At 43.9% G+C, this 25,354-nt stretch overlaps 1 protein-coding gene across 1 annotated transcript in view; it reads left to right on the top strand.

Moving 5' to 3' along the window:
- Window positions 1-622: 622 nt before the first annotated feature.
- tagapb (T cell activation RhoGTPase activating protein b) overlaps window positions 623-25,354 on the top strand; it is a 158,533-nt gene continuing 133,801 nt past the window's right edge. The window contains exons 1-3 of the mRNA XM_048600973.1: window positions 623-862; window positions 2,197-2,262; window positions 2,407-2,567. Coding sequence (XP_048456930.1) covers window positions 623-862; window positions 2,197-2,262; window positions 2,407-2,567 — 467 coding nt within the window. The remainder of the gene's footprint in view (window positions 863-2,196; window positions 2,263-2,406; window positions 2,568-25,354) is intronic.

Below are 25,354 nucleotides of genomic sequence, written 5' to 3'. Positions count from 1 at the left end.
GGTAGGGTAACATAAAAAAGGGAGGTAATGTTCAATACCCAGAGCTTAATACAAAAGAAAGGCTAAAGGGATATAAAAATTGTAGGGGAGATTCTAAGGAAAGAAAAGAGGGGCCCTAACAGGCACTATGCGGGATTGAGCAAAAATCCCCATCATCTAAAATACTGGACAAAAGCCAGAGCTTAGGCTGCAACAAATACATACAGAGCCAACAAGGTGCAGGGCTGGATGAACACAGCAGGCCCAGCAGCATCGTAGGAGCAGAGAGGCCGACGTTTCGGGCCTAGACCCTTCATCAGAAAAGCTGATTTTACACCTCCACTCTAAGAAAATATTCAACCAAGCCTAACATTCTGGACCAAAACTAACTTTTATACACCTTGGGCACAGACAGTATGGGGGCCTCCACAGAAAACGAACATTCAACTTCAATCAAAATCCATTCACAGAGATACCGGATATTCAACACCAATCAAAATACATTCACACATATTTTTAACTATCAGGGAGCTAACGGACCTCAGAAGGAACACCAGAAACGTAACGGCAAACACAGATTTGATGCAAAGAGAAGGGGCCCCACAATCAGTGTTATTGCAGTGTTATTCCCGATCTTACCTGAATGAGCTATTCCACAGCAGCGATCCCCAGAAGAGGAATTCCAACAGCTAATTCCAGCGGCTACTTCCAAGAGCTATATCCAGAAGGGGGATCCCGACAGCAATTCCGAAAACTACTGACACAGGCCTGTTCTAAACTGGGGAACCAACGGCAACCAACCGCGACCAGCAGACCTAAGGACCAACGACCTCTGAAAACCACCAACCCGACCGACACCTCAAGGCCTCAGCCACATCCTGAGGTGAAAACTGACCCGCAAAGTAGAAAGTAAGGAAAACCAAGTACTCACCTCGTAGATCACATTCACATCCTGTCACATCAGCAGACTCAACCCAGGCTTAACACCTACGCAATCCGATGTTTTCAAAACCGTGTTTTACCCACTGGTAAGCTTAAACCCCAAGACCCAAAAGCGTCCGACCTAGCTAGCAGGGAGACGAAGGCACGTGATGACAATGTAGGGAACCCCAAGAGTAGGAAGCCTGATTAAAGATTGTGGTTTAAACTGTTGTTTAGGTTCTAATAATGTTTAATCAGTGTTTAATTTAACAGTGTATTTCGTTACTGTTCTCTGTATAGTTGATAGTGTCAATTTCACTGGTTTTTGCATTTACCTTTATTTATTGTATTATACTTAACTTTTTGTATTTAAATAAACACAGAGATTCTTTCGCCCTGAAACACCTGTCTACTGCCTTCTTCATTTCACATTCCCTAAATAAGTCTAGTGTCTAGAACCTGGATGAATCGAACCACCTAAAATCAGTAAATTACTGATTGCAAACCAGAACTCTGCAGACTAAAGGCACATGAAAATGCAGGGGTGATATTATATTCGGGAAATAAAAGACAGGCCATAACATACAAAAGTCAGTGAGTGATGTACTAGAGGGGAACTGTTGTCTGCAGTAATATATTCAGCATATTGCCAGTACACTGTTAAATGAAGGATAAAAATATAATTATGGAAAAATATATGGTAAACATTATTCAATTCAAACCAAATATGTTTTTGATCAGTATTGCTATTGCTTTGTTGGTAATTCACATCTCCCAAGTGACCACTTTAATCGCACACGCTGCACAGGCAGAATTATGGGCAAATGATGGGTCAACTGTAACAGTTTTGGAAAATACTAGTAAAGGCCAATTTTATAAGTTATGATACATTATACTAAACAGCCTGCATTCCTACCTTTGTATTCTCCAAATGTTTCCATGGTCTAAAGTACACATTGCTACCTTTTGGGAAATCAAATTAGATTTTTAGGCAATTCTACTAAAATAACAACAAATGTCATACATTCAGCCAAGGATTCCATTTAAGGCAGAATGGGGGAATGACATAACACTTAAGAAATGCAATAGGCTGGATCAGGGATGAAACTGTTGTCTTGGTCGGGAGCCAATACTGTTGAAAAGGCACAAACACAAGCACAAATCTATATACATGTCAAATCATAAATTTCTCAAATTGCAGTTATTAACATATCTTAATGTTCTGATTCATTAGTCAGCAGTTAACAAACTTAAACCACTTAACAAGCTTAAAATGTATTCTTGCCAAACTTCCAGGCCTACAAATACACACACTACAAGCTAAGCGTGAGTGAGTGTCCTGGCGGTCAAGATGGCGGCAAAGTAAGTCGCTCAATTCGGAGCTCCACTCTGCTCACCAGTTCCTTTTCCCTTCTTTTTTCTCTTTCTTCTCTCCCTCTCTGCAGTAATTTTACTCCCCCCACCCCCCAACCCCTGTCCTTTTAACTATCTGCTACCTACCTAAAGAGTTGGGTTGTGACCAGGAACCATGTGGCAAGAGCTAAATGCGCGGGCAGTGACAGCAGATCAAGTGTGGGCCAGAGCGATGGCGGTGGATCAAAAGTGGGCCGGTTCAGTGGCGACAGCGTGCCAATGAGGCAGCAGCAGTCAGCGGCGAGAGCGGACTGGTAAGGCGGCAACAGTGGGCCTTTCGTATGACAGCAGCCTCCTGGGTGTCCTAGTGATTGGAGCAATGGTGTCAGTGGTGGCAAGGTCCTGTTGTACTCTGAGGTAATCTTCTTCGCTGTCCACTACAATTCTAATTTTGGTGTCATCTGCAAACTTACTAACTATAACTCCTATGTTCATATCCAAATCATGTATCTAAATGACGAAAAGCAGGGGACCCAGCACCGAACATTGTGGCACACTGCTGGTCACTGTCCTCCAGTCTGAAAAGCAACACTCCACCACCACCCTCGGTCTTCTATTTTTGAGCCAGTTCTGTATCCAAATGGCTAGTTCTCCCTCCATTCCATGGGATCTAATCTTGTTCTTTTGGTTTTTATGTCAAGAAAGTATTTTTATTTGGAAACTGGAAAAATACTTGTGGGAAGATGTAGTGATAGTATTTAATGATTATATAGGCAATGGCCTAGTAGTATAATTGCTAGACTATTAATCCAGAAACCAGCTAATGTTCTGGGGGCCCGGGTTCGAATCCCACCACAGCAGATGGTAAAATTTGAATTCGATAATTTTACAAAAAGAATTCTGGAATTAAGAATCTACTGATCACCATTAAATCATTACTGATTGTCGGGAAAACCCATCTGGTTCACTAATGTCCTTCAGGGAAGGAAATCTGCCACCGTCACCTGGTCTGGCCTACATGTGACTCCAGACCCACAGCAATGTGGTTAACTCTCAATTGCCCTCAGAAATAGCCTAGCAAGCCATTCTGTTGTACCAATTGCTACAAAGTCTCAAAGAAATGAAACTGGACAGATCACTCGGCATTGACCTAGGCACCGGAAAAGACAACAGCAGAAACAGCCCTGTTGTCCCTGCAAAGTCCTCCTCACTAACATCTGGGAGTTAGTGCCAAAATTGGGATTGCTATCTCACATACGAATTAAGCAACAGCCTGATACGGTCATACTAACAGAATCATATCTTACAAACAATGTCCCAGACACCACCATCACCATCCCTGGATATGTCCTGTCCCACTGGCAGGACAGAGCCAGCAGAGGTGGCGGCACAGTGGTATACAGTCGGGAGGGTGTTGCTGTAGGAGTCCTCAACGTTGACTCTGGACCGCAAGAAGTCTCATGGCTCCAGGTTAAATGTGGGCAAGGAAACCTCCTCTGCTGATTACCATATACCATCCTCCCTCAGCTGCAAATCGGTATTCCTCCATGTTGAACAACACTTGGAGGAAACACTGAGGATGGCAAGGGCACAAAATGTACTCTGGGTGGGGGGATTTCAATGTCCATCACCAAAAGTGGCTCAGCAGCAGTACTACTGATCAAGCTGGTTGGGTCCTAAAGGACACAGCTGCGGGCAGGTGGTGAGGGAATGAACAAGAGGGAAATACATACTTGACCTCATCCTTACCCATCTGCCAGCTGCAGATGCATCTGTCTATGAAAGTATCAGTAAAAGTGACCATCACATAGTCCTTATGGAGACGAAGTCCCGCCCTCACATTGAGAAAATCCTCCATCATGTTGTGTGGCACTACATCACTGTGCTAAATGGGACAAACAGGGACAAAAGAGCTGAATTCCAGAGGTGAGTGAGAGTGACAGCCCTTGACATCAAGGCTGCATTCGACTGAGTGTAGCATCAAGATGCCTAGTAAAACTGGAATCAATGGTTATCGGGGGCAAACACTCCAGTGGTTGGAGTCATAGGGCTGACACATAGGAAGATGGCTGCGGTTGTTGGAGGTCAGTCATCTCAGCTCCAGGACATCTCTGCAGGAGTTCCTCAGGATAGTGTCCTAGGTCCAACTATCTTTAGCTGCTTCATCAATAACCTTCCCTCCATCATCAGTGGGGATGTTCGCCGATGATTGCACAATGTTCAGCACCATTCGTGATCCTCAGACACTGAAGCAGTCTGTGTTCAAATGCTACAAGATCTGCACAATATCCAGGTTTGGGCTGACAAGTGGCAAGTGATATTCATGCCACATAAATGCCAGGCTATGACCATCACCAATAAGAGACAATCTAACCACCACCCCTTGACATTCAATGGTGTTACCATCACTGAATCCCCCACTATCAACATTCTGGATGTTATCATTGACCAGAAGCTCAGCTGGACTCAGCACATAAACACAGTGGCTATAAAAGCAGGTCAGAAGCTAGGAACACTGTGGGAAGTAACTCACCTCCTGACTCCTCAAAGCTTGTCCACCATCTATAAGGCACAAGTCAGGAGTGTGATGGAATACTCCCCACTTGCCTGCATGAGCGCAACCCCAACAACACTCAGGAAGCTTGACACCATCCAGGACAATGCAGCCAACTTGATTGGCACTACATCCACAAGCATCCACTCCCTCCACCACCTGCGCTCATTAGCAGCAGTGTGTACTATCTACAAGATGCACCGCAAAAATTCACTAAAAATCCTCAGACAGCACCTTCCAAACCCACGACCACTTCCATCTCGAAGGATAAGGCAGCAGACATATGGGAACACCACGACCTCCAAGTTCCCCTCCAAGCCACTCACCATCCTGAGTTGGAAATATATTGCCGTTCTTTCACTGTCGCCGGGCCAAAATCCTGGAAATCCCTCCCTAATGGCATTGTGGGTCAACCCACAGCTGGTGGACTGCAGTGGTTCAGGAAGGCAGCTCACCACCACCTTCTCAAGGGCAACTAAGGATGGGCAAGAACTGCTGGCCAACCAGCGACACCCACATCCCACAAATGAACAGGAAATAACAATGAACATCCAGACATAAGTAGTGATGTCACTGTGATCTCAATGGATCATGTATTAGTTTCAGTAAGAGGTTAGAGCCTGAAAAGCACAAAACCTCCAGCTTCATGTCCTTATATCATATACACTAACTATAAACCATAAATTAATTGTTACAAAGAAGTCCGGCATGATCAATATCAGAAGGGCATAGACAATGATCAAACACTTGCACCATTTCTGTACCTGATCAGTGAAAGATTGGTTGTGGCGCTTCCATGCAGGCTCTGTGGCCTGCTGTTCATACGAGGTGGAGATTCAAATCTCTGACAGCACTCTTCCTGTAGGTCTGGTTCCGCTCTCTCTTGCTGTGGGCAATCTTCTCATGCAAACTGAGAAGGAGAAGTATTGTGTATGATCACAATGGGTTCATGAGTATCTTATGAGCACGATAGACATGGTAGGTCTTTAAACCTCTTCAGTGAGTGATTCAGATGTGCACTGCCTGGGAACTGTTAGAACATTCGCAGAATGAGCATAAAATCTCAAGTATGCAGTATCCATGCGACACTAAACGTTGCATGTAATTATCCTGTGAACTAACACAGTTAGGCTGAGTGATGCCTCTGAATGTCAGTTTATAGTGAGGAGAACAATGCCACTTAACCTTACAGAGTACAGGAGAATGTTCATCTTCTTGCAATGGATCTGAATTCTTCAATGTAAGCCACTGTCATCAACCTGCATTATATCTCAATCCAGGTCACCAGTATCCGATGTGTAGGTTTTCTGCTGACATCACTGGAGAAAAGAACTTCTTTTCTTTCGTAGATGATCTGGGCCAGAACCTCTTTGAATGCATTGTTGAATCATGGTACCAGTTTATGTTGGGTGTAAGATATACAGCATGGGAACAGGCTCTTCAGCCCAAACTGGTCCATGCTGACCATAGTCCCCTCTCAGCTAGTTCCAATTGCCCACATTTGGTTCATATCCTTCTAAACCTTCCCCATCCATGTACCTATCCAAATATTTTTTAAATGTTGCTATTGTACCTGCCTCAACCACTTTCTCTGGCAGCCCATTCCAATATACACACCATTCTCTGCGTGAAGAAGTTGCTCCTCAGGTCCTTCTTAAATTTTTCCCCTCTCACTTTAAACCTATGCCCTCCAGTTTTCAATTCCCCATCCCTGGGAAAAACGACCACATGCATTCATCCTATCTATACTCCTCATGATTTCATTTACCTCAATAAGGTCACCCTTCATTCTCCTACATTCCAAGGAATAAAGCCCTATCCTGGCCAACCTCTCCCTGTAACTCAGGTCTACTAGTCCTGGTAACATCCTCGTAAATAGTCTTTGCACACTTTTCAGTTTAACTACTTCTTTCTTATAACAGGATGACCAAAACTATACACAATACTTCAACTGCGGCCTGACCAACAACTTATACAGCTGTAACATAATATCCCAACTTCTATACTCAATGCCTTGACCTTTGGAGGCCAGCATGCCAAATGCCTTCTTCACCATCCTGTCTATCTGTGATGCTGCATTCAACCAACTATTACTTGTATTCCTAGGTTCTTCTGTTCCACAACACTCCTCAGGACCTTACCATTTACTGTATAAGTCATACGTTGGTTTTACTTTCCAAAGTGCAACACCTCACACTTATCCATATTGAATTGCATTTGCCAATCCTCAGCCCACTTCCCCATCTGATCAAGATCCCTCTGTTATTTTTGATAACCTTCTTCACTATCAACAATACATCTTATTTTTGTATCACCTGCAAATTTACTAATCATGCCTTGTACATTCATATCCAGATCATTTACGTAAGTTTCAAATAACAAAGGTCCCAGCACCGACCCCCACGGCACACCAGTAGTCATGGGCCTCCAGTCCGAGATACAACCTTCAACCATCACCCTCTGCTTCCTACCATCAAGCCAATTTTGAATTTAATTAGCTAGCTCTCCCTGGATTCCATGCGACCTAATCTCCATGACTATTCTCTCCCTAGCCACCCTTTTACTCTGAAAATAACTATAGAACCTCTTGGAATTACCCTTAACCTTATCCGCCAGATCCATCTCATACCCTATTTTTGCTCTTCCGACTTCCTTCTTAAGTGTGCTCTTACACTTTTTATGGTTATCTAGGGATTCACTTGAGCCCAATAGCCCAATGTATGCCTTCTTCTTTTTCCTGTCCAGAGCCTCAGCATCCCTCATCAGCCAGGGATCCCTAAACCTGCCAGCTTTTCCCTTCACTCTAACAGGGACATACATTCCCTGGACTCTTCATATCATACTTTTAAAAGCCTCCCATTTGCCAGTTGTTCCTTTTCCTTCAAACAGACTCGCCCAATTTTTTTCTGAAGAAGGGTCTAGGCCCGAAACATCAGCCTTCCTGCTCCCCTGACGCTGCTTGGCCTGCTGTGTTCATCCAGCTCTACACCTTGTTATCTCGCCCAATTGACCTCTGCCAGATCCTGCTTAATGGCCCCAAAATTGGCCCTGCTCCAGTTTAGCACCTTAACCTGTGGACCTGTCCTATCTTTTTCCATAACTATTTTAAAACTAAGAGAGTTATGGTCACTGGACCCAAAGTGCTCTCCGACTGACACTTCAGTCACTTGCCTGACCTTGTTTCCTAAGAGGAGGTCCAGTGTTGCACCCTCCCGAGTAAGGTCCTCTACATGTTGATTTAAGAAACTTCCTTGGGCACATTTGACAAATTCCAACCCATCCGGACTTTTTACACGCTGTGTGGCCCAGTCAATACAGGGGAAATTTAAATCTCCAACCAATACTACTTTATTATTCCTACAGGTATCTGCGATCTCTCTAGACATCTGCTCCTCTAGTATCCACTATGATGACCCTCAGCCACCCTCTGATTCACTACTGCAGACATGATAGCCTCCTTTAGCAACATAACAATTTTGTGATATTTCTCCCATTGTCTTCCTGTCTTTCCTCCTTCAAGCTGTTCCTTAAAAGATACTCAAGATTTTGATCAATATTGAGCTCAATGTCTGATAATGCTCACGTTCTTCTTCTTTGGAATTCTCTGAGTTTTATTATGTTAAGATGGTAAATAAAGCGGTTAGTTTTTTACATTGATTATTGTTCAAATTCAATTGATGGTGGTTTGTGGTTTTATAGGTCCTTTCATTGAGTTAAATTTTTATCACTATTATTTTAGATTTTCAGTGGTCAGTTCTTCAGTTTCATAGGTCAGTGATTCAAAGATTTATATAACAGGTCCTTCGGGCAGAAAATTATAGTGATCTGAACAACATGGGGTGCAGTGATGAATGTGGCAAAATCCAACAAGAAGCCTGGAAAGACCCATCTCCATGTCAACATCACCTTGTTCCATCTTTTATGCTATTCACAAGTGGTGTGGCGAGATTCTTGCTAGACAACGGAGAGATAACAATGGATGAGGATTAATCCCAGTTTTATGCTGTGCTAATGCCACCACTCACCTCATGAATATTTAGCTTCCCATTTTACCAAACTCACCAAATAAATTCAAAATTGGAAACACTTGACAAGGAAACAGGAGTGTGTACCTGATGGAATTAGCCCAGGACATGTTCAATGAGAATCTGCCAACCCATCACAACCATCCTGGCACTTGTACTATTCATTGGCAGTGTAAACTAGAAACACAGACTTGTATTGCAGGGCACACCAGCAACCAGCTTTGAAAATCAACAGCAGGGACACTTTGAGCACAGGACCAGGTACCCACAGAAATTGAGGAAAGAGGAGTGAGTAATTGCGGCCATAGCTGCAAAACTGAAGACTGAGCCTTGGCAGGTTAGGTTTCAGCAGTGGAGGCTGGAGGCTGGAGGCTGGAGGTTGCAGGCTCCAGGCTCTGATCAATTGCAAAGTGTGAGTTAAGTGGGCAACAAGATTGAATGGGAAGAGAGTGATCTTGTTCCAAGGGTGATCATCAAAGGTCACAAGCACACTGGCTTCAAGGTGGAGGTGGAGGTGAGGAGCAATTTGAAGTGGCGCTGGTTGATGTGAAGATGCATTTAACATCTACTCACAGGGAATCATAAACTCAACGCATTTGTACAAACAACAAGTCATGTGCTAGCCTTGCCATGTACACAAAAATGTCCTCAGTAGCTAATTTTTTTAACCCGCTTCCTCCCACTAGTATAGTCCATGATTCCATAGCTGGGAAGGAGCCTACTCAGAAACGGACCCTATTGGCTCTGGAAGTTTGGTTGGGTGACCAGAGGCAAGATAACTATCTTTGGCATAAACGTTTGAGAGTCAGAAGGGAGTATGCAGGGTGGAGATGGAGGACCTGGCAACCTCTGCAGTGACTTGAGTGGAAGGTACAAAGGTGCCTGTTTGAGGTGCGTGTTTTCTGGCACTGTCCTGTCTCTTTGTAAGGAACAGGTAACTGGACTGGAGTCAATGCTCTCTGCTCCCCTGTCACCATGCCTTCAGTCCTGTGGATCAATGAGTGGAGCAAAGAAGTACAGGTATGTGCATCTCTCCAGCAGTCCCTGTGAGTGCTGGGCCTGGCTTTCCATAGCAACCACCAATCTGTTGGCAGCCAGCCAGTCTCACTATGTGTTGTACCAATACAATGCTTGGACAGTGAAGGCTATTGGGTCCCATATGCCTTTCTACAACTCTTGTTCCTCCTCATGCACAGGGTATCAACCTGGGGCCTGGGCATGTGCAGTCCTCCGAATGCCAACTGTCTGGGTCTTTTCACCTTTGGCCAGCTGATGTCTACACTCCTGCTGAGGTGTCAGTATTGCATTTGAGGGTGGTATAGGAGGCAGCCTTGATGTTCCCTCCAAGCACTCTTTCTCTCATCCTTGGAGGTTAAGGATGCTGCTTTTGCTGGAGCTGAGAATTTCTCTGTGCAGATCGAGGGGAGGCTAGCAGAACCTGCAAGGCAAAACAGAGAGAAGACAGTGTGTATTGTAGGTCCAAAAAGTGGACAAAATGAGCCAGAGGAACTGAGCTGTATAACAGAAAATTATTTAGTAAGCTCCCATGCACCTAGATTCCAGAACAATCCAAGGAGACAGGAAAAACAAAGGTTGACCAGAAAGATTCTATTCAGCTGAATGGGCCCCATTTCTCTGAAAAAGGATGAGAAAGCCAATAAATAAAATTGAGAGAAAACAATGGGAGTTTAAAGAGGCTAAATCAGAACCTACCAGATCAAAAAGAGGTCAAGATGGAACACAGCAGAACTCAAAAGGCAAAGAAAGAACCAACAGCATCAAAAAGGATCAGGAGTGACCCCAGGGAGACAGTCCAGAGAACTGAACAAACTGAACTATTTAAAATTTGGCAGAGGCTGGAAATAGGTCAGAGGTTCTTCAGGGATGAGGATAAGGGAATAGCTCCTGGGTTTAAATAGGCTAAAATCAGGCCAATACAATTAAAAGGTGTGAAGAAGGGACTGGTAGTTTTCAAAAGGAATAAAGTAATAACTCATGTTGGCGAGAACCTTATTTGCTAAAACATATGGGAAACAAGGCCATTTCCATGCAGCGAAAGTCATCATGAAAGAACTGTCTCACACACTTAACAAGCCACAAAGCAAAGCAGTGAAGCTGGCCAACAACATGAGAGCCAGGGTGTCCCAAAGGATATGGGACCAAATCAGGGCCAAACTAACCTCAGAGTAACCAATTTGATGAAGTTATTACCTCTGAGCAAGACTGTACTTGCAAACACCCAAAAGGCAGTGCAAAAATCTATTGGTAGCTCCCAGACATCCAAAACCGGTGCGCAATACTTACTTGAAGCACCAGAGGGAAGCAGAGGTTGTGATAGGAATAACAGAAGTTGGAGGAAAGGAAGCTAAATAGTAGATTGTGAAATCTTTTCCAACCAGGTTTAAATCGAGGCACAGCAAAGTTCCCAGACCCAGCCAGCAAATTTAAAAAGATAAGCAGTACATCTGCTGAATAAACAGGAAGTTTGGCTATTTAAAACCTTCTTATCACATTTATTGGGACATCAGTGAAGTCTCTAGGGATGTACAAACTAAGTGGATTAGCCATGGTAAAGTGTGGGATTATGGGGATAGGTTGGGGACTGAGTCAGGGTGGTATGCTCTTTGGAGGATTGGTGCAGACTCGATGGGCTGAATGGCCTCTTTCAAAGATTCTATGATCCTATGAGAACAGGGATGCAGAATGGTCCCAAGTCAGCCAGAAAACTTTGAAAGAAGAGGAGCCTGCACCTCTGTTGGTTGAGGTCTATCTGGTCAACATCAGCCCTCTGGTCTTAGATGGAGTGTAGTGAAGATCGCAGAAAGACATGCAGATGGTGAAGGAGGTGGCTCTCCTCTATGTGATGAGCTCCAGGTCAGTGCAGCAGAGGTTGGACAATCACCTGACAGCTGTTGAGTGCTCATAAGTATTGGGACAGGTTCAGAACCATCCACCTCCCAAAGGGAAGACACCAGAGTAAGTCCACTGCACTTGGAACCACCCATTTAAACAGAGTCAGTGTAGAATTCACCAGAACCTAAAAGGCCAAGAAAGGCTTACAAAGTTGAAAGGGGTCAGGAGGGAGTTCAAGTGTCATTAAACTGAATCCGTGCAAAATGTGCAAACTCCATGCAGTCACCCAAGGGCAGAATCAAACCTGGGTCCCTGGCGCTGAGAGGCAGCAGTGCTAACCACTGAGCCACCCTGCCGGAATTTCCTAGCTACCATCAGTTCTGAGGAAAGGTCACCGGACCCAAAATGTTAACTCTGATTTTTTCTTCACAGAAACTGCCAGGCCTGCTGAGCTTTTCCAGTAACTTCTGTTTTTGTACAGGTCCCAGAGTTGGGAAAATCAACATGGCTCCAAAGATGAAAGGGTATGGGGAGAAAGAAGGGAACAGGGCATTGAGTTGGATGATCAGCCATGATCATATTGAATGATGGGGCAGGTTAAAGGGCCAAATGGTCTACTTCTGCTCCTGTTTTCTGTTTTTCCACATTACTGACTGGCAAGTGAAGTCTGGAACCTACTAACAATTCACACATTGAAGTGTGAAGACAAGGTGAGTCACTCGAATCACCTCAACAGCATTGACCAACTTAAAAAGAATGCTGGGAAGATCCATGACCCCAGAGTGAAAGAAATCTCAGCTTCATCAACCTGAAATGCCTGTGCCAAAATACAACTAAAACCTTTGGACTTCACAATGCCCCAGTAACATTTCAAATGCTGACAAATCAGGCAACAGCTGGACTCAGCAATTGAAAATTTTCAGCACTACGAAACAAATATCGGTGATGAGGACAATGAAGTGTCAAGAGACTGCTTTTAAAAATTGAAAAACAATCTGTTGCGCATGGGCCACTGTTGTAGAAAATCTTTTTTATTTCTACTAATAATGAGACTTGACTCCAGCTCTCGTTCGAAGCAGTTTTATTTTCTTACTTGGTACCGAGGAAAGTGAGCGTCGGTCTCCACCGACAACCGACTCTGCTAACACAGTGTACAACAATCTCATTTATACAATTAACTTCAGAGCAGGATGTTCCTGTGACATCTTGTGTTTGTTGATTCACTCATTGTAAGTTTAAAGAAAACAGACACTGCTCGAGATAACAGAAATGCTGTTTTACAGATACCTCAATAATTACATTTTCAAATGACCTTTGGCATGCAGCTAGCATGGGGAGTGATATACGGTTTGATTGAACTCTAGCTTATCAGTAATTAGGCCCCACGGGGATACAAGGGACATCTCGAATTCATCCTAAAACCTTGGTATAGTGACAATATATCAAGAGATCCTTCTCTAGCTCTAGCTAAGATAACATGCACATAGTGATAACACAGTCTGAGTAACTACCTCCCGACTTCTGCTAAACTCATTAAAACCCCACATGCTAAACTAATTAAAATTCTTTCTCTATGCCATCAGTTTCTCCCATGTCTGCCTTTTCTGTCCTAGCCTCAATTCCCATCTACCCTTGCGATGTAAAATTTTACTTCCACAGCCACAATTCTTTTTGATAATTCCTAGAAAAGTGGGAAACAACCAGTGTTAGATTGCTTATTTGCTGTTGTAGCCTTTCAATCTGAGAAAAATAACTCATTCACATTTTTTGACATCCTGCCGCATGTGTAGATCTCTCAAAATTCAGCAGACATTGCATGTGCTAGCCATGTGTTTGACAGTTCAGAGTAACTATGAGAATGAAAATGCAGAATGCATTTCTTTTCCCCAGCTGCTGCAGGAATGTTACGTCCGGAAGGCAGGAAGTGAGAGACTCTTATTATTTCAAAAATTATATCTGCTTGTTTTTTAGAAAAACCTGGGCTCCTTCTGGACTTAAAATGTCTGCTGCTGATTACAGAGCATGTTTTTTAGAATTTTTCAGTGGACAAACTTAACTCATCATATCTCTGGAATGTTACATCTCCCATTTCTATGAACGTTCTAGTTGAGCCACACAAAAGAGCTACATACATGAATCTCTCCCAGCCAGAGCGGGTTTAAAGAAAATTACTGACACTAGTTATTTTGGAAACGACGTTTACAATTTCTCAGTTACCTTCTACAGCACATAATGGGTTTAGGCAACTTTGTTCACTAAGGTGACTCAACCTGAAATCCTAATCATATGACTGTAACTGCTGGTCTTTGAGCAGCCTTAGTTATACTGGTTTTGATTTCTGTCCTCAGTGTACTTTTAACACCAGAAGAGAAAATAAAAGCAGCTCCATTCTTAGCTAATTCCTGTTTTGGTTCTCATTCTTTTTTAAAAGTCTGATTTCTAGGAAGAATCCAGTATTTCATCTTGACAATGTACAATTCCCATTTTACAATCATTGTATTTTCAATTGCAATTTATTTGAATGTGAGTTCCTGCAAAAGGGACTTCCATGCACCAACAATGGAAACAACCTCCACTAGACTTGCTGGACTCTAATTCATGTGAACTATTATACCAAAAAAGTAATTCAGTCATGGCTCACTGGGTTGGCACACTGGAAATCAAGCCCTGCTATTTCCAGAGGTAGCAAGAACTGCAGATGCTGGAGTCAGAGACAACACAGTATGGAGCTGGAGGAACACAGCAGGCCAGGCAGCATCAGAGGAGCAGGAAAGTTGATGTTTCAGGTCGGAAGGGCTATTCCCAGAGCTGTCAAAGTTTTTTTTAAAAACAAATACACAAAATCCCCAACAGCTACCTGATTTTCAGATCCAGCTTAACAAAAAACAGACTAGGTTTCTGTACTTAACAAGAAATCACCATTTGTTACAGATCATTAGATTGTAGCTATAGGTAAGCAATTAAGTTAAATAAACTCTAATTAGAACTCTAAGCCTCTTATGAATTTTCACTTACACACATGCCGACAGATAAACATAAACATAAACAGAAAAAAAAACACATGGGCAGAGGGAAAACTGGGAAAACAGTTCAGGAGTCATTGTTCACAAGAAGTCTTGGGTTGGTTCTTGCAGATCCAAAGATTTCTCCTCAACCTTCCACTCTCCATATTCTTCCACTGATTTATAAGAGGCATTGGGTGGCTGTTTCACCTCTGAAAGATCTGTGGCTTACCTAATTCAAAGTCAAGGTCACTCAACCCAAAAAGGTTAACTCTGTTTTCTCTCCACAGATGCTGCTGGACCTGTTGAATTTCTCCAGCAATTCCTGTCTTTGTTTTCGAATTCCAGCATCCACAGTTCTTTGTTTTTTTACTGAGAGAGTGAGTTTTCTTTGGCTGCTGCAGGCCGGTTGATTTCTTTTCTGGTCTGACTAGCTTCTCACTGTCTTGTTCACAGACCAAGCTTTCAGATACATGACAACCAGTAACATAGTTGTTGGCAGGCAAAGAATCTTAATCATTGGTAACTGGTCCTAGTCCACAAACCAATCAGCTTCACCTTCCTACTTCTTACTGACAAAGGGGGTGGCCATGGGTACCCGAATGGCCCCAAGCTATGCCTGCCTCTTTGTAGGATACGTGGAACAATCCCTCTTCCGGAGCTACACTGGCCCTATCCTCCACCTCTTCCTCCGTTACATCTATGACTGTATCGGCGCCGCCTCGTGCTCCCATGAGGAGCTCGAACAGTTCATCCACTTCACTAACACCTTCCACCCCAACCTTAAGTTCACGTGGACCATCTCCGATACCTCTCTCTCCTTCCTGGACCTCTCTATTTCCATCTCTGGCAACCACCTGGAAACCGATATCCATTTCAAGCCTACCGACTCCCACAGCTACCTAGAGTACACCTCCTCTCACCCACCTTCCTGCAAAAAGGCCGTCCCCTATTCCCAATTCCTTCGTCTCCACCGCATCTGCTCCCGAGAAGAGACATTCCACTCCCGGACTTCCCAGATGTCCTCGTTTTTCAAGGACTGCAACTTCCCCTCCATAGTGGTCGAAAACGCCCTCGACTGTGTCTCTCGCATTTTCCACAACTCATCCCTCACACCTCCTCCTCGCAATAATAACCAAAACAGAATCCCCCTCGTCCTCACATACCACCCCATCAACCTCCAGGACCAATGCATCATCCTCCGACACTTCTGCCATCTGCAATCCGACCCCACTACCAAAGACATTATCTGCTTTCCAGAGGGACCACTCTCTCCGTAACTCCCTTGTCCACTCCACACTCCCTACCAGCCCCACCACCCCCGGCACTTTTCCCTGCAACCACAGGAAGTGCTACACCTGCCCCTACACCTCCCCCCTCACCCCCATCCCGGGCCCTAAGAAGACATTCCACATCAAGCAGATGTTCACCTGCAAATCTGCTAATGTGGTATACTGTATCCGCTGTTCCAGATGTGGCCTCCTCTACATCGGGGAAACCAAGCAGAGGCTTGGGGACTGCTTTGTGGAACACCTACGCTCGGTTCGCACCAAACAACTGCACCTCCCAGTCGCGTACCATTTCAACACCCCCCCCACCACCCCACCACATCCCCCTCCACTCCTTGGACGACATGTCCATCCTGGGCCTCCTGCAGTGCCACAACGATGCCACCCGAAGGTTGCAGGAACAGCATCTCATATTTCGCTTGGGAACCCTGCAGCCCAATGGTATCAATGTGGACTTCACAAGCTTCAAAATCTCCCCTCCCCCAACCGCATCCCAAAACCAGCCCAGCTCGTACCCGCCTCCCTAACATGTCCTCCCACCTATCCACTCCTCCCAACTCAAGCCCCACCCCCATCTCCTACCTACTAGCCTCATCCCGCCTCCTTGACCTGACTGTCCTCCCTGGACCGACCTATCCCCTCCCTAACTCCCCACCTACACTCACCTTTACTGGCTCCAACCCCACCTCCTTGATCTGTCTGTCTCCTCTCCACCTATCTTCTCCTTTATCCATCTATTCGCCTCCCTCTTTCTCCCTATTTATTTCAGAATCCCCTTCCCCTCGCCCATTTCTAAAGAAGGGTCTAGACCCGAAACGTCTGCTTTCCTGCTCCTCCGATGCTGCTTGGCCTGCTGTGTTCATCCAGCTCTACACCTTGTTGTCTCAGCTTCACCTTGCAAACAACCCTTGACTCCAGTTTGTCTGCGCATTGATAGAACCCACAGCTACACATAATTCACAATAAGTATCATTTCCAACATGTACTGAATCTTTGTTTCCACCTAAGGTTGCTTTTCTTGTCTCAACCGATAACTATGCCATCTCCTGTGTCCACGTCATGTCTAGCTAATGTAGTAAATCCAGGTCAATCTCTGTAGATTATCTCGTACTTCTTCAGTAATCTAACAAGATCCTCCTATTGTTCTTTCTTTAAATATGAATGCAGAGTTTCTGACTGTCCAATTGTTTGCGTGTTAGCTCATCAAACTGTAGGAGCTTCACTTTGGGAGCTGTCCAACTCTCCTTCTACCACACTCTCAATATCTCAATCATCTTCCACTACTGTAACCAACCAACGCACATGTTCCTCAATACCTTCATCCCTACTTTGATACCTTTTCAGCACACATATAACATGATCAATTCTTCTTCCTACAATCAGGAGTACTTATCACCTAAGTCACTTTACTAACCCTCTTAACAATTTCACATGGACCACTGAATTTTGCTTTCAGATGCTCACCTTACATTATCTTCACAAGGCATCGTGGCTGCTTCCAGGGTAATGAACACAATTTTACTGGTATAATTGATGATAGTCACAGGTAACTTGCATTTGAAGAGAATGAAATCCTTTCCAGTAATGCATGGCCCTTGGTTGGCTTATGAGAGGCTTGATGGTCACTTGTCTGCATTTCTATGAGAAATGATTTCCTAGGGGATATCTGTCCATGCTGACAAAATCTCTGTCTCTCTTAGCCTAACTGCCTACATTGAATCAGAAAGTGATTGTACTAGTTGGTTTTTCTGAAGAAGTCATCTGTTAGTTCTTGATGCACTAATGGAGAGATGCCTCATGCGTCACCTTAATGTTCTAAAACGAATTGAATAACCTTTGTTGTCACATATACTTGATGAGTATAGTGAAAAGTTTATATGTCGCCAGTTACAGTGCCAACTTAGATACTGAAGTGCCTAGGCACAGCTTCTTTAGTTATAAGATCTTAGACAAGAGAGAAATAAAATGTCCAGCATTACAGAAATAAAACTTCAGTACAACAGATCACACTGGCACGTAGCTTCCGGTCCTTACTGTGCCCTGGCTCCACACTGTGCCAGCAACACGCCACAACCCCAGGAGGCAACTGCGAGAGGCTGGAAGGTCGCCACACCATGCTAGGAGGCCCTTATGGGAGGAGGCCTCTGCACCAGGCCGGGAGGTCGCCATGCCCCACCGGGAGGCACTTTTGGGAGGAGGCTTTTGCGCCAGGCCTGGAGTCATCGCCACAGGCCGGGAGTCTCACCAGAGAAAGGGAGTCATCGCCGGAGGAAGGGAGTCATCGCCAGAGGCCGGGAATCAAGCAGTAAAAAGAAGAAGGAGAAGAAGAAAATCACTAAGAGGAAGAAAAAGAAAAGAAAAAGAAGAAGAAGAAGAATGGGTGGAGCTGACAAGCTCCGGCTGGACCGTCCTACTCCACTGCCATCTTGAAACACAAGCCAGAGGTGTAGAATTCAGGGCTACTATGTTGATGAGTGGGGTAAGCATTAGTGTCCATCAATGCAACAGGAGCTTACCTCTTTCATCTTCATGAAATATAAATTGACTGCATCCTTTGAGGGCAGACTGATCTGAGATCTGGAGATAGTTTATCTTACCCCTGGCCACAGTGTACTCTCGTCAACATCCCAGTCTCTGCACCAGGTCCCATCTATGGCTTTCTGTCACTTGCCCAACACCCTGCAGAAAGCCAGAAAGTTGCTGATGTCCATTTCCATTTGCTCCATCCTCCCTCCCTCCAGTCCATTCTCCCAGTTTCTCCATCTCCGTTGTATATATTCCAAGGATGCCACTTTCCACAGCGGTGCCTCCGACACGACCTCCTTTCTCCTAAACCGAGGATACCTTCCCAACATGGTTTTCAGAGCCCTCAGTCATTCCAACCCATTTTCCACACTTCTGCCTTCACCCATTCCCCCTCTCTCAGAACAAGGATATTGTTGTCCTTTTCCTCATAATCCACGCCACCAGTCTTTGCAGTCATAGACTTATCCTCTACCACCTCTAGTAGGATGCCACCAAATGCACCTTCCCTCCCCAACCTATTCAGCATTCCACAAGTCTGTTACTTCCTTGACATCCTGGTTCCTTCCTGTTACTCCTGACACTTCCTCGACTGTTCCATAGCAAACGGCATACAAAAGATGTTATAATCGGTCTTTTCCCTCCTCCCTCCTCATTGTCCAAGGTGAAGCAGCCTTTTACTTGCATTTCGTTCAATCTATTCTACTGTTTTTGCTGCTCACAATTCAGTCTCCTTTATGTTGGCAAGACTGACAACTGCGGACTGAAGAACTGCTTTGCTGAACACTTCCATCCTGCCCATAAGAATAACCCTGACCTTCCAGCTGTTTGCCAGTTCTAGACAGCATCTCACTCTCAAGCTAACATTTCTGTTTTATCCATGCTGTAATGTTTCAGAGACAGTCAAAGTAAGCTACAGGAACAGCACCTCATTTTCCGCATAGTTGCTTTATAGCCTTTAGGATTCAACATTAAGTTCATCGACTTTGGGGCATATACACCATCCTCCATTTCAATTACATTGCCTAAGTCCCACCCAGTGTCCTGTTTTAATAGAAATAAAAGCAGAAAATGCTGTAGGAACTCAGCAGGTCTGGTAACATCTGGTGAGAGAGAAACAGAGTTAATGTTTAGAGTCTAATACAATTCTTCTTCAGAATTCCAGTTATGTTGCTCAAGCACCCTCACTATCTGACAGTATCACCTCATCGTAGTGACTGCTCCTTTCTTATTCCTGAGCTTTACCCATATGGCCTCACTGGATGAACCCTCCAAGATGTTCTCTCTTAGTACAGCTGTGACATTGTCCATAATTAGAAATACAACTCCCCCATTCATTTTACATCCCTGTCTATTACGCCTGAAACATCTAAACCCTGGAATGTTGAGCTGCCAGACCTGCCCTTCTCTTAACCAAGTTTTGTAATGGCTACAACATTGTAATCCAGGCTCTAAGCTTATCTGCCTTACCTGTTATACTCTTTGCCTTAAAATAAATGCAATTCACACTTCACGCCCCGTCATGTTCATTAACTCAAACCTGCCTGTTCTTCCTGTTCGACTTATTTGACTAAACATTGGTCCATATAGGTCCATATGCTGACCTACTGCTGTTTCCTGCTTCCCTGTCACACTACTTTAAACCCTCCAGAGTGGCACTAGCAAATTACCCTGTGAGGTGCCACCCCTCTCCCCCAATTTACATGCAACCCATCCTTCTTTTACAGATGCCATCTGCCCTAGAAACAATACCAATGATCCAAATATCTGAAGCCCTCCCTCCTAGTCCAGCTCTTAAGCAATGCATTAGTATATGACACAGGAATAATCCTGACATTACAACCCTAGACAGGCTCCTTAGACAGCACCTTCCAAACACAGGACAATTTTCATTTTGAAGGACAAGGGCAACAGATACGTTGGAACACCACCACCTGCAAGTTTCCCCCCAAGCCACTCACCATCTTAACTTGGAAAAATGTTGCTGTTCCTTCTATGACACTGGGTCAAAATCCTGGAATTCCATCCCTAAATAGCATAGTGCATTTACCCATGCTAAATGGACTGCAGCCGTTCAAAAAGGCAGCTCAACATCATCTTAAAGACAACAAGGGATAGGCAATAAGTACTGGCTGAGAACTGACATTTGCAGTTCATGAATTAGTGTAGACAAATGTAAGTCCCTTATAATCAGAATCAGGGAAGTTATAGCTAGAAACAGATGGCAGACCAATTAAATATATATTTTGGTTCTGTCTTCACAAAAAGAGAATACAAAGAACATCCCAAAAATGTTGGGGAACACAGGGTCTAGTAAGAGGGAAGAACTGAAGGAAGTCAGTATTGGCAGGGAAATGCTATTTGGGAAATTGATGGGACTAAAGGTCAACAAATCCCCAGGACCTGATTATCTACATCTCAGAGTACTTAAGGATGTAGCCCTAGAAACAGTGATTGCATTTTTCATCATCTTTCAAGATTCCATAGACTCTGAAACAATTCCTATGGATTGTGGAATGGGGGTAGTTAACGTAATCCCACTATTTGAAAAAGCCAGAGGGAAATGTGGAATTATAGCCAAATCAGCCTGTTATCAGTGGTAGAGTCCAAATTAGAAGATTTAACAACAGAGCACTCGGAAAAAAGTGACAGGATTGGATCATCAGCATGGACTTATGAAATTGAAATCATGCTTGACAAATCTAATGAAATTTTTTGAGGATGTGAATTGGTCATATTGACTCATGGACAAGGCATCTGACTTCAGTGTTAATTGGGCTGCTATCAGAAGATTACAGGTACAAGTCCTGCTGTGATCACTTTTTTGGGGGAGGCAGTGGCTAGCATTGCTGCCTTACAGCACCAGGGACCCAGGTTTGATTTGCGTGACTGTCTATGGAGTTTGAACATTCTCCCCATGACTGCATGGGATTCCGCTGGGTGCTCTGATTTCCTCCCATGTCCAAAGATGTGCAGGCTAGATAGATTAGCCATGGTAAATGTGGGGTTATAAGGATGGCGTGGATCTGAGTGGGATTTCCTTCTGAGGGTCAGTGCAGACTCAATGGGCTGAATGGCCTCTTTCTACACTGTAGGAATTCTATGTAACTAGTAGAGTTGATAAGGGGCAGCAAATAGGTGTGGGTTTTATTTGGACAGTCACAAGGCTTTCTGAAGGATAAAGGTTGCCTAGCTGCAATTGTACAGGGCCTTTTTGAGGGAGTGTGATACAAGTTGACTACTTGGTTACTGGGGTGGCAAGACCAATGTATGAAGTGAAACAGGATCAATCAGGATTCATTGCAGTTTAGAAGAATAAGGCAGGAACATTTAAAAAACATTTGGACAGGTACACAAGTAAGAAAGGTTTAGAGGGATGTAGGGCAAATGCAGACAAATGGGATCAGTTTTGTTTGGGTAATTTCGATGGTATGGACGAGTTGGACCAATGGGCCTGTTTCCATGCTGTATGATTCTGTTTCATTGAAACCTATCTAATTCTCACAGAACTAGACAGTAAACACAGGAAGGATGTTCCCCGATAACCAGCACATTCAGAACCAGGGGTGACAGTTTAAGGATATGGAGTAGGCCATTTCGGACTGAGATGAAGAGAAACTTCTGCATCCAAGGAGTGGTGATTCTGCGGAATTCTCTGCCACAGAAAGCAGTTCAGACCAAACCATTGATTATTTTCAAGAAGGAGTTAGATATCGTTCTTAGAGATAAAGGGATCAAAGGGTATGATGGGAAGAAAACGGGAAATGGAACTCAGTTGGATGTTCATACTGAAAGGCAGAGTCAGCTGGAAGGGCTGACTAGCCTACTCCTATTCTCACTTTCTGTTTCTATGAATGATTTTTCAAAAATTTGCAACAGGCCCAAATTAATGAAAAACATCTTCAATGTAGAAAATATTCCAAGGTGACAGAAAAGGAACATGAATGGTAAAGTTATAAGAGATGATGAAAGCTTACATTTTCTGTGATATTTCATTTTCTGCTGTGTTTGTCAATCTGCTTGCCTTATAACATTAATATTTCTCCAACTGGATTGTTGCTGAAGTGCATATCCTTAAGTTGAAGATTTCTACTGGCCCTTTCTGCATGGAATAAGCTGGAAAGACCAAATGCTGGTGTCAATTACTCACTAACTGCTGCAAGCTAAAGCATCTTTAAATTGGCTCATTTAAAATTTAAGTCTAGTTTTCTTTTCCAGATATTTCAGGTTACAGATATGCTATGCTAATAATTTATATTAACTTGATACTCTGCTGGTTTAGGACAACTGTTACACTTAATTAAAAGCCATTTTGGGAACATGGCGATATTTGCAACATTAACTTTTAATTTGTAAACCACTAGAATATCAGTAATAGGTTTTCTGTACTGACATGTTGTTCTTTTTTTAAAAAAGATAAACTGGTGTATAGTTGTTGTGTTTGTAAACATAGTCATACAGCAGTACCTCATCTTCTGCAGCTTGATCAGCAGCCTCCTAAAGCTTGCCAATGGACGACGAGAAGCTTTGAAGAATTTTCCTTCACTTCACTCTTTATGAACCATCCTGAATTAATGAATGATTTTATTATCACGTGTGTTTTACAGTGAGAAAAATAGTAAAATACAGTGAAAAGCTTTTCCACTGTCATCATAATCTGGTGCCATTTTGAATAGTTTAAGAATAAGAAAAAACATAGAAAGATAGAGCTTAAAGACAGCCCATCAGTCCTGAGCCAATTCAACATCAATAACGCCTGCACTGTCATCCTGCTTCCACTGCCTCGCCACTGCATACACCAGACCCAACCAATATCGAAGTCATCACTCTTCAAGTGTCATCTTTGCTATGATATCCTGTCATGATATGTAACATTCATAAAAAATAAATCTGCAGAATTTTGTATCACAGATTGATTTAACAGCAGTGATTTCAAACTCAAACAGGAGGGAATTATAGAATATTTTCAATAATGTTAGATGTGAGCTAAACTAGATTTCAAATCCAGCTCATTAAAAGCAAATGTTCGAGCTCACAGTTAATGCTTATGTACAGCTCTTGCTCAGAAAGTTACACGGAGGCTGCAAAACTTGGTCTCACAGGTTTAGTGCTAGGCATGCTGGTCTGAAAGCACAATGGTGTCCATCCTACACATAGTTAACACTGCCATATGCACCAGTTATCCTCAAGTTGAGGATGCATTAGGAGCATACATTATATGTATGTTAGGTGTATCACAACATCAGTGTATGACATTGTTTGGATGTCTGAACTACCATTTTAAGCACACAATCCTAAGCATACGTTTTGTAGCTTTTGAAGCACCCTACCTTTCTCCAACCAGCACTATTTAGAATAATCATTAAAAGCTTGCAGGCTAGATGCTGATTACTCCCTCCTGGTTTAGTTCCTGTTTGTTTAAGTTGTGACTTTTCAGAGTTGGTGAACATTGGTATGGGCTGGTACTGCACATGGCTAAGGTATTAGTTTTGACTACAAAAGGTTCTGGATAGACCACTAGTTTCCAGTCATAGAGACTAAAGTTGAAACTCTCCTTGAAAGCCAAGTGAGGGCACTATCACCCCCACCAAAGTGATGGGAGAGTTGAGCATCCTGGTAGCTCCCAGGTCAACCTGCAGCAGGTCCTCCCACAGAACTGTACCTATCAAACTGACAGACTCTGCCCACCTTGACGTTATCTCAGTTATTTTCTCATTGTACTTCACATCTAGAGAACAGCAAGTGATGGCAAGGAACATAGCTCACAGTGGACACTGTCAGTACTGGCTTGCACTTGGTCACTTGGTACTCTCACAAAGCCTCAATGTTCGCTTTTACCTTGCACCACTTTAAAGTCCATTTCCACCCATCACCCCAACGTGGAGACTTTGTCTCCAACTGCCTTCTTTTCCTGCTTCGTCCGAGCATTGCACATTAATGGTGCCCACCCAGTTCCTTTATGTTTTGCCCCTGTGGAGGCCGCAGCTACTGCCATCAACACATCCTCTTCCATAGCCGACTGAAATAACTCCACAGAAGCTACTATCCCATCACCAAGTCATCCTTTATTTACACATGGAAAGTCCTTGACACTGATCCAGCTCCCTCAGAGCCAGCTCTCAGTGTTAACAGGATGTCTGACACACCTTTTTATCTCTGTCAGCCAGGGCTCCCTGATTGGACCAGATTAACAGCCCCAATCAGGGAACTCATATTCTATGTGTCCACCTGGCTGACTTCATTACAATGAAGTCCTCATCTAATTCTGAGGATACAGGCCAGTCTTTTCTCTTCTAGTGCCTCCTGGGGTAATTTAGCACTGGATCAGGTTCCTCCAACTCTGCATCAGATACAGGTGGCACTTAACGCATAGGAGCTTACCTCTTGCACCCAGAGTGTCTCGGGAGAAATTCACCTTATCTTCCCAGCAGCAAAGACATTGATGCAGTGAGATCCGCTGTGTCCATCTCAGATTCAGTGGTCCCTTTGATGCTTGATGTAGAGGGAGAACACATGGGTTCCAACAGCCTTTCTGACTGTTGCAAGGAGCAGGGCACATTTTGCTCCCACACCATTTGAGAGTTTGCAGCTTTCATATGGCCCATTTGCTTGTTCAGGACCATCACTTGACCAAGCCTCTTATCCGTGCAAGGCCAGTTCCATAGTTTCTACACTAAACTTCATCGCCTGTACTAAATTGTCTCTCTCATCTGGCAGAATCTGGCATCCCGCACTGGTTTTCCTAAGCTAACAAGATGTAAAGCTGGATGAACACAGCAGGCCAAGCAGCATCAGAGGAGCAGGAAAGCTGATGTTTCGGTCCTGGACCCTTCTTCAGAAAATGGAGAAGGGTCT

The sequence above is a fragment of the Rhincodon typus genome, chromosome 9, assembly GCF_021869965.1.
Source record: "Rhincodon typus isolate 14 chromosome 9, sRhiTyp1.1, whole genome shotgun sequence".
Classification (NCBI taxonomy): domain Eukaryota; kingdom Metazoa; phylum Chordata; class Chondrichthyes; order Orectolobiformes; family Rhincodontidae; genus Rhincodon; species Rhincodon typus.
Note: the sequence above shows the minus strand (reverse complement) of the source record. Positions and strands in the feature narration are given on the sequence as shown.